Raw genomic sequence first — 18,131 nt, forward strand, 5'->3', positions numbered from 1 at the left:
CCCCCTCAGACCCAGGGGCCCGGGCCCCCCGCCCCTCCTCCCTCAGACTCAGGATCCAGGCCCCCGGCCCCTCCCCACTCAGACCCAGGACTCCTGGCCCCTGACTCCCACTGAATGACTTTACAAGGACACTTCTCTCCACCTGCACATGAAGAAAGGGCCTGGGCTCAGCCAGATCTGCATTTGTCATGGCCCAGAGCCACTGAGACTTGGACTAGTGGCCTCCCCACTCCGAGCCTCTGTCTTCTCTATCAGCGGGCTACCAGTCCCAGCCCTGTCTGCCTCACAGAGAGTAAAGGGTCTGCTCCTTCCCTCGGACTCCAAACCAGGCAGGGCCAAGCTCAGAAAACATTTGTGGCATGGATGTGCCAGGGACACAGAGAGACAGAAGCCAGACACAGAAGAGCACAGGACCCTCTCCCTGCTGCACGGAGGAGGGGGGCAGTGGCTACTCGCCCAGCTGGTCACTATGTCTCTGTGCCCAGCACACTCGCTGGCTAGATGGCCCTGCCCTCCGGGGCTCAGGCAGCTCCTCGCCCGGAACACTCCTCCCTCATCCTCCAGGCCACCTGGAGCTGCCAAACTTGCCCTTCAGGTTTAGCTCTGGCCACCCCACCCCTCCTCCTTCAGGAAGCCTGCCCTGACCCCCCTCAGACCCAGGAGTCCCGGCCCCTGACTCCCACTGAATGCCTTTACAAGGACACTTCTCTCCACCTGCACATGAAGAAAGGGCCTGGGCTCAGCCAGATCTGCATTTGTCATGGCCCAGAGCCACTGAGACTTGGACTAGTGGCCTCCCCACTCCGAGCCTCTGTCTTCTCTATCAGCGGGCTACCAGTCCCAGCCCCGTCTGCCTCACAGAGAGTAAAGGGTCTGCTCCTTCCCTCGGACTCCAAACCAGGCAGGGCCAAGCTCAGAAAACATTTGTGGCATGGATGTGCCAGGGACACAGAGAGACAGAAGCCAGACACAGAAGAGCACAGGACCCTCTCCCTGCTGCACGGAGGAGGGGGGCAGTGGCTACTCGCCCAGCTGGTCACTATGTCTCTGTGCCCAGCACACTCGCTGGCTAGATGGCCCTGCCCTCCGGGGCTCAGGCAGCTCCTCGCCCGGAACACTCCTCCCTCATCCTCCAGGCCACCTGGAGCTGCCAAACTTGCCCTTCAGGTTTAGCTCTGGCCACCCCACCCCTCCTCCTTCAGGAAGCCTGCCCTGACCCTCTGAGCACCTGCTTCCAGGCTTCAGAGGCACCCTTAGCATCTGCCATTATAGGACCTGTGGAAAGAAAGACATCATCGATGTGGTTGCTAACACTTCCCTAGGATTTTCTCTTCGTCGAGTACTGTACTAAGAGCTCTCCGTAACCTCCTTTAATCTTCCCAGTGCTGTTATCCCCATTGTACAGATGGGGGACTGGGGCACAGAGAGGTTAAGTAATTTGCCCAGGGTCACACAGCTAGATAGGGGCCTGGACCATGAGGTGGTGGCAAAGAGTAACAACGAAGATGCAGTGTCTAAACTTATGGCCTGGGTGCAACCATCTCTACCACTTATGAGCTGTGTGCCTGTAGACAAGTTACTTAACTTGAACATGTCTCCCTTTCTTCATGTATAAAATGGGGATAATTGAACCCATTTCCTAGGATGTTGTGAGGTTTATACAAACACACACACACACACACACACACACACACACACACACATAAGGTACTCAGAAGAGGATATAAGCACACAATAAGTATTACCAAAATTGTTAAGTGGCAAAGCCAGGACTCGAACCCATGCCCACCTGGGCTCTTTACCATCACACCACACAATATGATTATCTCTCTTTCTGTCTGTTCTTTCTTCCCCATCAATCCAGGACAAGGATATGCCTTCTCTGGTTTCCAGCCTCTCTTAGTATAGACTGTGGGGTCAACATGTGTTCAGTGAAGCAATAATGCACTTGAGTGCACCAAACGCAAAAACTCAGTAATTCAACAAATGTCACTCTAGCACTTACTACATGCAAGACCCTATTCTATATGCTGCAGATACACTGGGGGACTGAACATACAATAGTCTTTGTCGTCATGAAGCCTTACATTCTAATGGGCAGGACATAAAATAGACAAAATAAACAGGTAATATAGTGTGTTACAGGGTGATAAATGATCTGGAGATAAACTAAATGTTGGGGGAGGGGGAAGAGACTCTAAAGGAGGGAAGGGTCAGAGGTGCTGCCGTGTTAAACGAGGTTGCCAGCCAGGCCTCCCTGAGGTGTTGCCATTCAAGCAAAGACCTGAGGAAGATGAGGTAGCAAACCTCTTCTCATCTGACGATATGAGAAGAGCTTTCCAGGCAAAGGGTACAGCAAGTGCAAAGGCCCTGAGGCAGAATGGCATCTGGGTACTCAAGGAACAAAGAAAGAGATGAGGTAGGGTACCATCACTTAAGGCCTCGTAGAAGGTCTTCTCTTTTATCCAGAGAAAGGAGGAGCCGCCGAAGGCTTTTGAGAGCGGAGTGATGTAAGCTGATTTAGGTTTCTATGGGGTCCATGCATTGAGACCGGACTGGGGAGGAAGACAGCAGGGAGACCACTCACTGTATGTATAACTCTGAGCAAGTCTCTGAGCCCTTGTGAGCCTCAGTTTCCTCATCTGCAAAATGGAGACACCCCAACACTCACTTCTCTGGGTTCGGGGAAGAAGCGGTGTGTATAACTCGGTTAGCGAGGACCATGGCACAGGGGAAGTTCTCGAAAGGAGATTTTTATGCCTGAGGAGCCTGTTCATTTTTGTGATGCCCTTGGAGCAGTGCTGGGCATTGAGTCTTAGCTGTCATCGTTATCGGGAATTACTGAGGGACGTTTCCAAAGGAGGAGGGAAGGGGAGGGCTGGGGGCCGAGGGCACCGGTGGAGATAGGAACCCCAGACAGGAGGTGCGCACAGAGCAGGGATGGACACCCGGCCTGGAGATGACAAGGTGGCTCCGGGTTCAAAGCCCACCCTTCCACGTTGACCATGAACAAGCAGCAATCAACTTCGCAGAGACACCAGGAGAATTCGAAGGGGGTATTTCTGAGCGAGAAGGAGTGTGACATAGACTTACTGTAGTTCTTGTTCTCCGGCTGTGATGGAGACAATAAACGTTCTGGCTCCCCTGAGGACATCCCAGCCGGCGCCCTGGGTCTGTCAGCCAGCCCCGCCCAGGGGCCACTCCAGCAGGCTGTACCAGGTGAGCGCTCAGGTATGCGGAGGAGGGAGGGCCCTGGGAGTGAGCAGGAAGGAGAGGCCCCTGTCTGGAAGGGACAGAAGAGCTCAGAGCCTCCAGTCTGACAGAGCTTGAGCAGCAGGTGAGGAGGGGGCCCAGGGAAGAGAGCTGGGTCCTAGCGAGGAGGGGCTGGAGGTGGGGACTCCTGGGTCTGGGGGAGGGGAGCAGGGGGCCCAGACTCCCGGGTCCAGACACAGGAAAGGCTGGGGGAACTAAAGTCTATTCCTGAAGAGCTAGTGGCTGGAGATCGGACCATAACACCCAAGGGAAGACTTATGGGGTCGTAGGGGCTGAAGAATTGGATGAATGGTTCTCTGAGGAGACTTGGTGTCAAAACCCTTTAGTTCCAAGGGACAAGGAGCTCTGAGTTCTGGACTCCTGGGCCCCTGAGAAGGTAAAAGGCTAGAAGACAGGGAGACAGGATCCCTGGGTAGAGGAAGGAAAATGGAGTACACATAGATTAGGGAGCTGAATGTATGGAGCCCTGAGGAATTGGGGGTGGGGCAGTGTACTAGGTGTGAAGGAGAAGGGGCTGGGGGCCCGGACCCCTGGGTCTGAGGGGGGAGGGGCTGGGGGCCCAGACCCCTGGGTCTGAGGCGGGAGGGGCTGGGGGCCCGGACTCCTGGGTCTGAGGGAGGAGGGGCTGGGGGCCTGGACCCCTGGGTCTGAGGGAGGAGGGGCCGGGGGTCTGGACTCCTGGGTCTGAGGGGGGAGGGGCCGGGGGCCTGGATCCCTGGGTCTGAGGGGGGAGGGGCCGGGGGCCTGGACTCTTGGGGCTGAGCAGGGAGGGTCCCAGGGTCTCTGCTAGGACTTGGGCCTGTGTCCGCCGGCCCTGAGCTGGTGGGGTAGCAGAAGGGAGCTGGTGGAAGGCTGGGGGCCCGGACTCCTGGGTCTGAGGGAGGAGGGGCTGGGGGCCTGGACCCCTGGGTCTGAGGGAGGAGGGGCTGGGGGTCCGGACCCCTGGGTCTGAGGGAGGAGGGGCTGGGGGCCCGGACCCCTGGGTCTGAGCGGGGAGGGGCTGGGGGCCTGGATTCCTGGTCTGAGGGAGGAGGGCCTTCAGGTCTAGATTCCTGGTCTGAGGAACAAGGGCCTGAGGGCCTAGACATCTGGGTCTGAGGGAGGAGGGGCTGGGGGCCCGGATTCCTGGTCTGAGCGGGGAGGTGCTGGGGCAGGAATCACAGGTCCTGCGATCAGGTCAGGCCTCACCTCTTTGCTGGCTCCCAGGGCTCCAGGTGGCAGGAGCTGCCCATTCTCGGCACCATGAGCACAACCGCTGGGTAAGTACCCCTGTCCACCAGGTCCCCCGGCCGCCCCACCCTTCCCCCACACCCGCAGGTGGCATTTACAGCAGCCCAGGCCTGGACACTCTGAAGACCACCTGAGCTGCCTCCCTCCTGCTGCCAAGCAGACAGACCTGGGTTCAAATCCAGGCTCTAACTTTCAGCAGTGGTGTGGCCCTGGCCAAAGGACATCACCTCTTCAAGCCTCAGTCCCTCCTCCATGAAACAGGGACAATTTTGAGAGCTTGATAGGCTAATGCACATACAGGACCTGGCAGAGCATCTGACCACAGCAGGTGTTCAACTCATGAGAACTGCTAGGCTGTCGTTGTTACCTTTTCTTTTTCTTTTTTCGGCTGCGCTGCGTGGCATATGGGATCTTAGTTCCCCAACCAGGGATGGAACCCGGGCCCACGGCACTGAAAGCACCGAGTCCTAACCGCTGGACTGCTAGGGAATTCCCAGTTGTTATATCTTATTATTAAATATTGACCCTTTGCTAAAAACTCAGGGCTGTTTATAATGAAGGGTCAAGTCTCCTGGAGTGAGCAGGGAGAAGGATAAAGAGAGAAGCATGGGAATAGCTGCATGGGAGATGGAAGGGAATGAGTTCTCCAGCCCAGAGGTAATCAAATTGTGGGGAGATTTGACTGACAAGAGCAGGATGAGGAGCAGAGGTTTGACTAAAAGAATTTCTCGGGCTTCCCTGGTGGCGCAGTGGTTGAGAGTCTGCCTGCCGATGCAGGGGACACGGGTTCGTGCCCCGGTCCGGGAGGATCCCACATGCCACGGAGCGGCTGGGCCCGTGAGCCATGGCCGCTGGGCCTGCGCGTCCGGAGCCTGTGCTCCGCAACGGGAGAGGCCACAGCAGTGAGAGGCCCGCGTACCGCAAAAAAAAAAAAAAAAAAAAGAATTTCTCATCCTTCATCTCTCATCTCCGACCCCAACCAAGCTCTGAGCTTCTGTTATTTCTGTGGAAATGGGGACTCGGAATTCTTCTCAGAGAAAGTGACCTTGAAGAGGAGGTCGAGGGCAAGAGACAGAGAAGGATTTGGCTGAAAAGAACCTGGCCCATGGGGGTAGGAGAGGAAGAAGATAACTTTCCATCTACTCCCAATACTAATGCTATTGTAAAATATCCCATTTATTGGGAGTTCCCTGGTGGTCTAGTGGTTAGGATTTGGTGCTTTCAGTGCCGTGGCTCAGGTTCAATCCCTGGTCGGGGAACTGAGATCCTGCAAGCCACGCAGCACAGCGCAGCCACAAAAAAAAAAAAAAAAAAAAAAAAAATCCCGTTTATTGAGCAACTATTGTGTGTTAAGCCCTTTGCATCATCTTAATAATGATAACAGTTACTAAGGCTGCACAACATTCCAACTGCATCATCTCATTGAATTCGCCCAACAGACCTACCAGACGGACACTATAGGGTAACTAACCCCTGTCTTATGGAAAGGGAAACTGAAGCAGGAGAGATTGTCTCCCACCCGGGGTCTTATGACAAAGCAGTAGCTGACAGGGGATTCGAACCCAGGTCTGTGTGACAGTAGAGACCACACTCGCCACCACGACCCAGTACCACTGCCATACTTGTCTCGTTAAAGTCCAGCTCTGGCCCTGCCCTCCCCTGCTCAAAACCCTCCGTGGCTCCCACTGCCCTCACAAGCTCTGCTGGGCACTCCAAACTCCCATGATCTGCCCCCAGTTCCCATGGTCCCTCTCACTCCTCTTTTCCTTCACTAGCCCAGAAGCTTCTCCCAAACGGAGTGCCAAGTCTATCTATGGTGAGTTGAGGGGCAAGGAAGCCCCGGGCCAAGAGAAACTAGGTCTGAGAGAGGAGGTAACTGAGGACCCGAACTCCTGGATCTGATGGGGGAAGGGTTTGGGGGTCTGGACTCCTTTTCTGAAGGAGGAGGGGCTGGGGGTCTGGACTCCTGAGTCTGAGTGGGAAGGGGCTGGGAGCTGGGTCTCCTGCAGCCATTCTCCTTCTCCCCCCACCACAGAACAGAGGAAGCGTTACTCCACTGAGGTTATGGCCGATGTTTCCCAATATCCAGTCAATGTGAGTCTGGGGTCTGTGTTGCCAGGGGGAGTCTTGCAGGAGGCAAGGCAGGCCTGAGGAGATAGGGGAGTTGAAAGCAGTTGGACCCCCAAGCAGCAAGAACTTGGGAAACTCAGTTTGCTCATCTGCAAAGTGGACTTCTGCCTTGCCTCAGATGTGGGTATTCAGTGGAGGACCTCAATTCCACTTGAATCTGCCAACTTTTCCTCTGGACCAGCTCCTGTGCTGGATAGTTGGACCACAGGGACAAATCAGATGCAATCCTGGATGAGTAGGGGTCAGACAAGGTCCAGAGGTACCAGCAAAATTGCCAGGTGCTCTAACGGAGGTAGAGCTGCTTAGAAGGAACTAGATATAATCCAGACCATTCTCTGCCTTCCAGGGGTCTAGCTGGAGAGCTAGAGCCAGGGAAGACACACAGAAGGCACTGGGAGGAGGTGGAGCCGGTGATCAGAGAAGGCTTCCCAGAGGAGGTGTGGTTAGTCGCAGGCTGGAAGGCTGATTCCAGGGGATTCTCAGCCCACCTGGCTTCACCCTGGGACTCACTGCTTTCTCCAGCACCTGGTGACCTTCTACCTGGGTGAGGAGGATGGCGTGCACACGGTGGAGGACGCCTCGCGGAAGCTGGCCCTCATGGACAGCCAAGGACGCGTCTGGGCCCAGGACATGCTGCTGCGCGTGTCTCCCAAACACGTTACGCTGCTGGACCCAGTCTCCAAGGTGCCAAGGGGCACAGGGGTGGAAGGAGCAGCTTGCACTGAGCCCACCGAGGCACGGAGAGCCCTAGGGACGTCAGGGATCTGAGTGTGAATCTTGATTCCTGCACGTCCTTCCTCTAGGAACTTTGGCAAGGGACCCCGCCCCCTCTTTGAGCCTCATTAGCCTCATCTATTAAACAGGGGTGTTATCCCTGGCCCCTCAACTTGGGGTGGAGGTTGCCGTGCGCAGTGCCTGTACGTGCTGGCACTGCCTGGCACTGCTGTCACCACTTAGGAGTATCCTTGGCTCAGGGTCTCAGTTTACCCGCTGTCCCACCCTCCACCCCACAGGAGGAGCTGGAGTCATACCCGCTGAGCGCCATCGTGCGTTGCGACACGGTGATACCGCCGGGCCAGAGCTGCTCACTGCTGCTGCTCGTGTGCCAGGAGCCCGAGCGCACGCAGCCCGACGTGCACTTCTTCCAGGGCCTGCGTCTGGGGGTGAGCGAACCGGGGTCGGGGCCGCAGGCTGAGACCCTGCGGATTCCGGGGCGGAGCTGAAACTGGGCGGAGTCCGGAGCCGGACCTCCAACGGGGCGGGGCCTCTATGCCGGGGGGCGTGGTGTACGGCAAAGGCCGGGTCAGGGCCAGCGGAGGGGGCGTGACCTGTAAAGGAATTCTGGGAGGGAGGGGGATTCGAGGACAGATTGAACGTAGGGTCGAGAAGGAACGAGAAGGCAGAATGAAGACGGAGGCTAAGAGCTAAAGAGCTCGGACAGAACGTGGACAGAACATGGAAGTGAGGGTCTGGGGGAGCAGCCAGAACTAGGATGGGAGTGAGTGAGTGTGGTCTAGGGGCGAAGTGCCATCTGGACGGGGCCTCCGTGGTTGGGGGAGTGGCCCAAGGCAGGGACAGCTTAAGGGCCGGGGTGTGAGTTCAGGGCGTGGACGTGCGTAGGCGCAGTGCGTGAGCTATGACTGGACGTAGTCTGGGGCCGAGCTGAGGAATCGATCCGGAGAGCCGCCTGGGCGGGCAGTGGGTGGGTTGGGGTCGTGGCCTGACGGCGTGATTGACAGGCGGAGTTGATCCGCGAGGACGTCCAGGGGGCTCTGCACAACTACCGCTCGGGCCGCGGGGAGCGCAGGGCGGCGGCGCTCAGGTAAGGGGGCCTGGCTAGAAGCTGGGGAGAAGAGACGATGGGGAGGTCTCTGGGGGGCCGGCTCCCCTCTTTGGGCCTCAGTTTCCCCATCCGAGAAATCGGTGGATACCACTAGCCTAGAGCAGAACAAGTTTTAAGTGGAGTCAAACAAACCCTGTACCAAGTGTACTCCCCTCCCCTCGGTTTCTCCTCCCTCTGCCTCAGTTTCCCTCCGGAGAGGTGCTCTCCCCTGCCCCATATATCGGATTTCTCCCTACCACTGAGAGCCTAGGTTTGACCCCTTTGGGCCACAGTGTTTCAGATTGAAGCCCCGAATTTCTCCCCTCCCCGGACCCCTCGGTGTGCCCAGCCTCAGTTTCCCCTTCTCCGCCCGCAGGGCCACGCGAAAGGAGCTGCAGTGCCACCCCTCGCCCGCCGCCGAGACCCCGCCCCTGCAGCACCGCCCGACGGTCCGCGCCACGATCAACACGGTGGAGCCGGCCGCGGGCCGCGGGCGACCCCAGGCGGACCCCATCCCAGAGACTGCAGAGGTGCGGAGGCCGGGCCGGGCGGAGGTCTGCAGCAGCGCTGACCCGGCCTCTCGGGACCTGGGCCCCTGCGGCCCAGACCTGGCCAGTCTGCAGGCGGAGCGGGAAGTGGTGAGTGAGGCGGGGCTAGGGCCGGGGCGGGACTGGCTGCAGGTGTGAATCTTCTGTCAGGGGGTGGGGCTTGGTTCTGGGGACTTGGTCAGACTTCTGGGGGTGTGGCCGGCGGGGACAGAATGGGGGCAGGGTCAAGCATCAGAGGGCGTGGCCTGGCCTGAATGTGCCTAAGCGCTCTTGGTTTGAGAGGGCTTGGACAGGGGGGATGAGGGTCCGAGATTCAGGGGTCCCACGCATCCCCCTGCTCTGCCCCCCAGGACATCCTGAACCACGTGTTCGACGACGTGGAGACCTTCGTATCAAGGCTGCAGAAGTCTGCCGAGGCGACCCGAGTGCTGGAGCACCGAGAGCGCAGCCGCAGGACCCGGCCCCGGGAGGCTGGGGGTGAGGAGGCGCCACAGAGTGGCAATCCTAAACACCCCCTTTCTGGCCACTCCCAAATATCCACCCTCTCCCTTGGGTCTCCCCTTGCACCCCCTGCCAGTTTGACTCCCTATCGCGATCTCATTGGGTCTCTGCCTCTCTCTTCGACCCTGCCTGACGCTGTCTGCCTGTGTCCCATCACCGCGCCTGCCTCTCTACCCACAGAGGGCCTCCTGACGCTGCGGGCCAAGCCGCCCTCAGAGGCCGAGTTCATTGACGTGCTTCAGAAAATCAAGTACGCCTTCAGCTTGCTGGTGAGGACGCGTTCATCCCGGGGCGTCAGGGGGCGAGGGGAATAACAAACCTGACCTGTCCGCGCACTAATACCAGCACCTCCCCGGGTCCACAGGCCCGGCTGCGCAGCAACATCGCCAACCCCTCCTCCCCAGAATTGCTGCACTTCCTGTTCGGACCTCTGCAAATGGTGAGACACCCCCGGCCTCAGCCCTCAGGGCTGCCTGCAGCAGGAGGGTTCCACTTCAAGAAGGTCTGATAGCTTGCCCACTCTTGCGCCCCTGCCAGATTGTGGACACCTCGGGCGGCCCCCAGTTCGCGAGCTGCGTGCGGCGGCCGCATCTGACTTCCGAGGCTGTGGCGCTGCTGTGGGACAACGTCACCCAACTTGAAAACACGCTCTGGACCTCGTTGGGGGACTCCTGGACCCGCCCGGGGTAAGGGGCGGGGCTGGGAGGCTGGAGGAGCGGCAATTTAGGGGCGGGGCTGGGAGGCTGGGGTCGTGGTGATTGGAGAGACAGGCCTGGAAGGCAGGAGGCGTGGTGATCCAGGGGCGGGGCGGGGTCTGGGAGCGTGGTGATTGGAGGGACAGGGCTGGGAAGCAGGAGGCGTGGTGATTTAGGGGTGGGGTTGGGAGGAAGTGGCGGGGCTGTTGGAAAGATGGGGCTAGGAGGGTTGGTTAGTTGTGGGGCTTAGGTAGAGGGTGTCGCCAAAGAAATTGAAGTTCAGGTGGGACTAGGTCAAATGCCACGATCCGATTGGATGGAAGGCCAGCAGCTTTGCGTGGCGTATGAAACTGTCTGCTGAGCCTCAGACAGCAGCTACCCCCTTTGGTGGTGTGGCAGTGCCCGTGGTTGTCTCCTAGGCAGGCCTATCAACTCCAGGCTCTGTGATATTAATTTGTACCCAGGACCTGTCCTCTCAGTCACTCACCTTTCCCCAAAGAGTGTGTTGTTTTCTCTGTTTAAAAAAGTTGCAAAAATAAATCTTAAAGTTAGGTAGTTAGGTTTTTCGTAGCATGATTAAAAAAGAAAAAAAGACTCAAAAACTCAAACCGGAATAAAAGGCAGGACTTAGAGGAATGGAGTGAGGCTATGCCGAAGGGGCGGGCTTAGGAAACGTTTGGTCTGTGGTTTTGGAAAGGGGGCGCAGTCTTTGCGCTTGGAGGCTGAGAGCTTCAAGGGAGTACGTGCAGAGCTAGATGCTGGGCTTAGGGGAAAGGGACGGGATGTGTGTAGCTAGAAACACGGTTTGGAATCAGAGGTGAGATTCAGAGGCCAGGGCGGAGCATGAATGGAATCAGGGTATTTACAAATACAGTTGATGTCGTGGATGCAGCTTAAAGGCAAGGGCAGGGCTTGGCAAAAGGGGGCAAGATTAGAATTGCTGGAATAGAATGAGGCTTAAGGGGAGGGGGAAAACTTCATGAAGTTACTGACAGGGAGGTCAGACCAGGATCCCTTAGGATCCCTTGCCCCTCCTTGGCTGCAGGATGGAGCTACCCTCAGAGGAGGGACCCCCATACAGACCTGAGTTCTACAGCGGCTGGGAGCCCACAGCCACGGACCCACAGGGCCGCGCCTGGGAGGACCCAGTAGAGAAACAGCTACAGCACGAGCGGCGGCGCCGGCAGGTGAGGCTAAGGCTTAAATTCCCCCCGGTGACACAGGGGGGCCGTGACTGGGAATTCTGGGGCGCAGGCCGGGCCCCACCTGATCTACTGCTCTCATCTCCTGCAGCAAAGCGTTCCTCAGGTCGCTGTCAATGGGTGAGTGTCAGTGGGTGAGTCGGGTCAGGTGGGGTCCAGGAGGGGTGCGTCCTGGGGGCTCCCAGCGCTGACTCCGCTTTCCCTTTTTTCTTTTTCCTTTTGTCTTCCCGGCTCTTCGAAGGTGGGTGAGGTGGCCATGAGGCAGGGGCCCGGGCTGGGAGAGGGGGGAAGGATCAACGAGGGAGGGAGTGGGGCCCAGACTTCTGGGTTCGAGGGAGGAGGGAACTGGAGGCCCAGATTCCAGGGTCTAAGGGAGGAGGGTGCTGGGAGTGGGTAAAGTCTGAGAGGGACCCCTAGATCCCAGAAGGTCTGGAAGAAGGCAGTTTGGTTTCCCAGGGCCTGGGAGGCTCCCTGCCTGGGTCCCTATATGGACAGAGTCCTGGGTGTTGGAGAGAAGAGGCTGGGGAATTAGATATTGGGTTTTGAAGAAGAGCTCAAGTCTGGTGCTTGGGACCTTGGAGACCCAGGGAAGTAGGCATGGGACTTAAGGGGCAAGTTTCTGGGGAAGTTAGGAAGTGGTAGTATCTCTGAGCTCCTGAGCGAGGTAAAGGCTGGGAGGCTGGACCCTTGCTTTCCCAAGGCTCTAGAGCAATTGTCTCAGTCCCTGCTGGGTGTCACACTGGGACCTTTTAAGCATTAAAAGGTCGAGGAAATTAAAGCTTGAGATCTGGACTCCTAGGTCTCTGGAGGAGGAAAGAACTGGGGGTGCAAGTTCATAGTTCCAACAAGCAATGGCGGTGCAGACTCTTGGGTCTCGGGGGAAGAAGGGCCTAGAGGAGCTAGGACTCCGTGGGCAAATCGGGGGGCAGATGGGAGGGAAGTTGCGTGGGATGAGAAGACAACAAAGCAGCAGGTCTGGAGGAGCAAAAGGGGGTCTGGGTGAGGGCTCGGGCAGAGAGTCTCGGCAGAGACGGCGGCGTGCTGGGAGCTGCCCTGGGAGCTGCCGATGGCCCCACACAGGGGGTGCCTCGGCCCTGAAGACTCCCCTCTCCCTTGCACAGGTAGGCCTGATCCGGGCTGAGGTGCCTTTTACTGGGCCCCCTCCCCCCAGCTGCCTGGTCTAGCGGACCCCCTCTCGGTGTGCTTCTGAATCTTGAGCTTGACACCCACAGCTTTTAACTCACCTTTTTTTTTGCGCTTCAAGTTCTTCGCGGGGGGCAGGAGGGGAATGGAAATAATAATAATCTCTCCCTGAAAGAGGGAGAAGTGTGTGAGGTTGTACAGGCTAGCAGTTAGGAGCTCAGGGTCATGGGAGCACTCAGGTTCACATCCAGCTGCGTGCAAGTAGAATGGAATTACTCAGGACATGAGCTCTGGGGCCAGCCTGCCCGGGTCCCAGTCTGACTACACCTCTTTCTTGCCCTGTGACCTTTACATCACCGTGTCACTTTATATCACTGTTCCTTTCCTGTAAAATGGAGATAATAATTGGGTCTCTGGAGGGAGGAAGGAACTAGGCGGTCCAAACTCATGGTTCTACCAAGTGTTGTCTCTAGCACCAAATCAGCTAATATATGTAGCAGACTTTGAACAGTGTCTGGCATGTAATAAGTGCTATATAAGTGTTAACTATTGTTTTTATTATGCTTATGAGTTATCATTATGCATGAGTCAAGTACACAGTAGATGCTCAATAAATAGCAGCTGTCTCTAGCTGTGTAATCTGGGGAGAGTCATTTTATTTCTCTGAGCCTGAATGTTCTCATCTATAAAATGGAGCTGATGCTAGTACTGATATCATGTGCTTACTGCATGGTGCCAGGCACATAAGGAACACAATATATTCAAACCGGTATTCCAATTTCAAACCTCTGTTAACAATATTAACCTGCCTCCCCTGCCTCGACCCCTGCTTGGCTTTAACCCCAGCTCACACCAACACCCTACAGTCCAGAGCAGTGGAGCTGGCTGCCTCCTTACCCCACAACCCTTCCCCTTCTCCTCAGTCACCAAGACCAGGAACCAGAAGCTGGGCCCCAGGGGCTGGAGCCGGCGGGAAAGTGGGTCCTATGTAATTATGACTTCCAGGCGCGCAATAGCAGCGAGCTGCCCGTCAAGCAGTGGGACATACTGGAGGTCAGAGGAGTGGGGGATGGGGTGGGGGGCTGGGGGGGGTTGGAGTCCACCCAGCCCTAGCTACAGACACAGCCTCTGAACCCTCCCCTGTACCTCTTCCAGGTCCTGGATGACCAGCGCAAGTGGTGGAAGGTTCGGGACCAGAGGGGGCAGGAGGGATATGTACCCTATAATATCCTGACACCCCACCCGGGGCCGCGGGGGGGCCGCAGCCTGGTGAGCCAGGGCAGACTCCTGGGTCTTGAGGGAAGAGCGGCTGGGGTCCTGGGAACAAGAGGCGTGGGGGATAAGGGGTCAAAGTCACTGGCAGAGGAAGTGGCTGAGGATTCGGAAATTTACCTCCAGGCCAAGGGGACTGACTGGGACTCAGTCGTCTTTCTGATCCAGGTGCTCTCCTTTTTCCCCTCTAGGAGAACAGCACTCCCTTTCCCCCTCCACCACCAATGTCGGCCCCGGCTCCGGCTCCCCCTCCCCCACCGGCGCCGGCCGTGGCTCCGGCTCCCCCTCCACCACCAGCGCCGGCCGTGGCTCCGGCTCCCCGGCCTCCACCAGTGTCGGCCGTGGCTCCGGCTCCCCCCCCCCCCCCCCCCCCGCCCCCCGCCCCCCCCCCCCCCCCCCCCCGCCCCCCCCCACCCCCCCCCCCCCCCCCCCCCCCCCCCCCCCCCCCCCCCCCCCCCCCCCCCCCCCCCCCCCCCCCCCCCCCCCCCCCCCCCCCCCCCCCCCCCCCCCCCCCCCCCCCCCCCCCCCCCCCCCCCCCCCCCGGCTCCTCCCCCCCCGCCCCCTCCCGCACCAGCGCCGACCCTGGTTCCCGCTCCCGGTCCCCGACCAGCGCGGACCCAGGCTCCGGCTCCGTCTCGGTCTCCCAGGGACAGCTGCGAGAGCCTCAACAACTTGGACTCCGGCAAGAAGGGTGAGTGGTGGGGGCACCCCTTCGAGGGAGCGGTCCTTGTCCTCGCTTTCCAGGCAGAGAAACCGAGACTCAGAAAGAGTAAACGGACTCCCGACCCATCACGAGGACGCTGGAGGTCCCCGACCCTCTGAGCCCAGGGCCCTTCGCCCTGAGTCCGCCCTCCCTCCCGGTTTCCCGCCTGCAGAGAAATTCTCCCAGATGCTCAGTATCAACGAGGAGCTGCAGGCACGCCTGGCCCAGGGCCTCACGGGCCCCAGCCGCGCAGCCCCGGGGCCCCGCGCCCCGGAGCCGCAGCTCAGCCCGCGCTCCAGCGCTTCGGAGGTCCGCGCCTGGCTGCAGGGCAAGGGCTTTAGTTCAGGGTGAGTGTGGCAGGTGCCGGCTAGGGGACCCTGAGATACCGGCGCTAGAGGCGGAGCGCTCCGATTGGCCCAGAAGGGGCATGGCAGACCACGGGAGACCGGGATTGGTCCAAAACGGGGGTCTGTGATAGCAACTGTGACTGTCGGGCTGTGATTGGCATGTTTTTCCTGGCTCCGATTGGAGTCTCCAGGGAAGCCCCGCCTCCCTTGGAAGGCAGGCCCTCCCCGCCCCCCCCTCCCCGCCACGGCGCGCTATGATTGGTGGATGGGGATTCGGGAGCCATCAGCAGCGGCCGCCCCCCGGCTTGAGAGCTAGAATGCTGCTCAGATTGGACAAAGGGCTAAGCGGGCGTAAAGTGGTTGGTGGGGCTGAGGAGGCTTGAGCCGTGACTGGCTAACAGGCCTGACTGTGCCCTGGATGCCCCTGCTCAGGACCGTGGCCGCGCTAGGCGCACTGAGCGGCGCGCAGCTATTCTCGCTGCAGAAAGAGAAGTTTCGGGCGCTGAGCCCCGAGGAGGGGGCGCGCGTGTACAGCCAGATCACAGTGCAGCGCTCGCTGCTGGAGGTGAGGCGGGCGCTCGTCCCCGAGCCCTGACTGGGGAGGGCGCTGAGGGCTCCGCCTCCAAGGTCCTGATTTTCCACCCCCGCTCCAGGACAAAGAGAAAGTGTCAGAGCTGGAGGCGGTAATGAAGAAGCAAAAGAAGAGGATGGAAGACGAGGTGGAAACGGAAGTCATTTGATCCTTCCCCGCCCCTCCGCTAAGCTTCCAGGCCGCAGCCGCGCGGGAGAACGGACTCTGCAGACTGCTCCCACCAACGGAAGTAGATCCCTCCAGGGATCGCCGACCTGTTCCAGCCTTGGTCTTACCCCGTCCGGTTAGATAAATCGGCCCGTCCTTAATGGAGTCTCCTGAGAAGTGCTCTCGGATTGGCTGAGAACGGGCACTGAGACAATTTAGGACAAGTCCTTGCGCTCGGGAGCCCTGTGTATTGTGATAATGCTACCCAGTCTATAAACAGCCTCCTCTTAGCAGGCGGTGTCAACTGCTGTCCCTTCTCTACCCGGGTACCAGGGGCCAGGAACCTGCCCCTCACCCCAGCAACAGCCTCACAGGAAAGGAATCTAGCAGATGTCCCCACTCTCTTTGGTTTATTTCTCTGAATCCTCCCAACTCAGGCTTCCTCCCGACCTCCCAGCCTCCAGTCTGTCCTCTAGTTCACTCCAGAGGGATGGATCTTCTGAACACCCAATGACCCAGTCCACCCCTTGCTCAAAATCCTTTTCTGGCTCCCCGTCGCCGTCTTAGCCCCACAGCCTGGCATTCGAGGCCCTGAGTGGTTTGGTCCCTACATCTCCAACCTCGTCTCTCACCTCCTCATCCCCAATGCATTCGGGTCCTGCCCTTCTCCACACACTCCCCAAACCCCTTCAACCACTGGGGTTTTAACAATTGCTGGTTTCTGCTGGCTGGAATGATTCTCTGCCCGTTGAACTCCTATTCAGCTGTCCTGACCCAGCTCAAATACCCTCTTTGGAAAAGCCTGCCCTCATCCCCTAGGTTAGTCTCCCAGCATCCACTTGTACACCTTGTTCCCCACCTCCAGCCAGGGGTCCAGCTACGGAGAAGTGGCTGCCTCCTGAATGTGTCACAGGCTTCCTGGCCACTCTTCATCCTGTGAGACGACAGCCTAACAGGAAGCTTCCTACCTCCTCAGCAACAGCTCCTTTTCCCTCTGGCCAGCCAGCAACTTTTTCCCGTCATCTGGGTTTGGGGCTGGTTTGGGACTGGTTTTCTCTGGATCCCAACCTGGTTCAGCGTGGACGCTTCTGCTTCCCCAGAATGCCCCGTGACAAGCTCCCCTCCCCACCCCAACCAATTCCTGCCGGCCTCTCCCCCGGAGCTCAGCTTCTATCCGAGCCACCAGATGGCGCCCTCCAGAATCAGATGGGAAGGGACCAGAGGCACAGCCCTAGGCAGGCAGGAGCTGATCCTCGGCCCCTGTTTGCCGCCCTCACGCCTCGGCTTCCTTCTGGAACCAGACACATCATCTCTTCAAGATTCCTTCCCACCTCAACCCCACCCTCTCCCCTGCTCACGCACCTCCCCGGGCTCCCCATGTCCCACCAGATAAAATCCAAGCTCCGGCTCGGCAGCTGAGGGCCTGTCGCCGGCCAAGCTTACAAGCTTCTTGAGCACAGTGCTCAGCTCCCCTCTTCCTGTCTCCACGCCTCAGTTCATGCTGTTCGTTTCACCCGGAATACTCTCAGCCCTAGCAGGTGTCTGATCGTCTTTCAGCCTCTTGCCTGGTGCCCCAGCCCCTGTTTCTAACCAAAGAACCACGGAGGCAAGCAGTTCCCGAAAACAAGTTTTCCCCCGGGACTTCCCTGGAGGTCCAGTGGTCAGGACTCTGCGGTTCCACTGCAGGGGGCACAAATTCAATCCCTGGTCGGGAAGCTTAGATCCCACAAGCCACGCAGCACGGCCCCCCAAAAAAGTCCTTACCAGGGCCACACTCCCACAAGGCCAGCCCTTACTTCTCCAACCTCATGCCCTGCGACTTTCCTACATTTCAGGCACATTTTTATCCCTTTGCCCACGCTGTTCTCATCCAGAAGACTCTTTCCTCAAATACCCACATGGCTCGTTCCCAGACGCCTTCAAGTATCTGCCAGTGCCAGCTTTCCAGTAAGGCCTATTCTGACCACCCTGTACAAAATGTCACAGCCTGACATTCGGTGTTGCAATCAGACTGGCCCCAGTTTTGGACCAATCCCGGACCCCCGTGGTCTGCCACGCCCCCTCTGGGCCAATCAGAGTGTTCCGCCAGGCACGCACTCCTGCACACGCGCACACCAGCCGACCTAAGCCCTGCCGCCCCCTCCGCTTTCTCCCTGCAGCACTACCGCTGGCAACACATTTGTCACTGGGTGCCTCATGCCTCTCCTCCTAAAATGTATCGGATCTTACCTGTCTCATGCACTACTGTACCACCAACACGCAGGACAGGGCCAGGCAAGTAGAACAGGACCATGAATGGGCGAGTGAATGAATGAATGCCCCAACTTGGAGGATAGCTCCTACTTGGCTCCAGCCAGCCGCTGCCGTGCAGGACTGAACAGCTCGCACTGTCAGAGTCCTGTTTACTCAAAAAAGTCAAAACCCCGGACTTTTATATGTGAACTACCCCAAGTTTTAAATGTTGGCAACTGACTCAAATTTGTTTCGAAAGCAGCGATGGCCAGACCCAAGCTCCCAACCCAACAT

The 18,131-nt window shown here is 58.6% G+C and overlaps 1 protein-coding gene across 1 annotated transcript; it reads left to right on the top strand.

Moving 5' to 3' along the window:
- Positions 1–3,103: 3,103 nt before the first annotated feature.
- EPS8L1 (EPS8 signaling adaptor L1) lies at positions 3,104–15,898 on the top strand. The gene is made up of 21 exons (XM_028483919.2): positions 3,104–3,337; positions 4,480–4,532; positions 6,279–6,319; positions 6,539–6,597; positions 7,156–7,317; positions 7,647–7,796; positions 8,373–8,455; positions 8,832–9,093; positions 9,354–9,480; positions 9,685–9,773; positions 9,869–9,943; positions 10,042–10,190; positions 11,245–11,386; positions 11,493–11,521; positions 13,468–13,597; positions 13,700–13,813; positions 14,008–14,166; positions 14,438–14,507; positions 14,692–14,866; positions 15,299–15,431; positions 15,520–15,898. The coding sequence occupies exons 2-21, from the start codon at positions 4,516–4,518 to the stop codon at positions 15,604–15,606; spliced, it is 2,253 nt and encodes a 750-aa protein (XP_028339720.2). The 5' UTR covers positions 3,104–3,337; positions 4,480–4,515; the 3' UTR covers positions 15,607–15,898.
- Positions 15,899–18,131: the final 2,233 nt, after the last annotated feature.

This window comes from Physeter macrocephalus, unplaced genomic scaffold (genome assembly GCF_002837175.3).
Source record: "Physeter macrocephalus isolate SW-GA unplaced genomic scaffold, ASM283717v5 random_101, whole genome shotgun sequence".
Taxonomy (NCBI): domain Eukaryota; kingdom Metazoa; phylum Chordata; class Mammalia; order Artiodactyla; family Physeteridae; genus Physeter; species Physeter macrocephalus.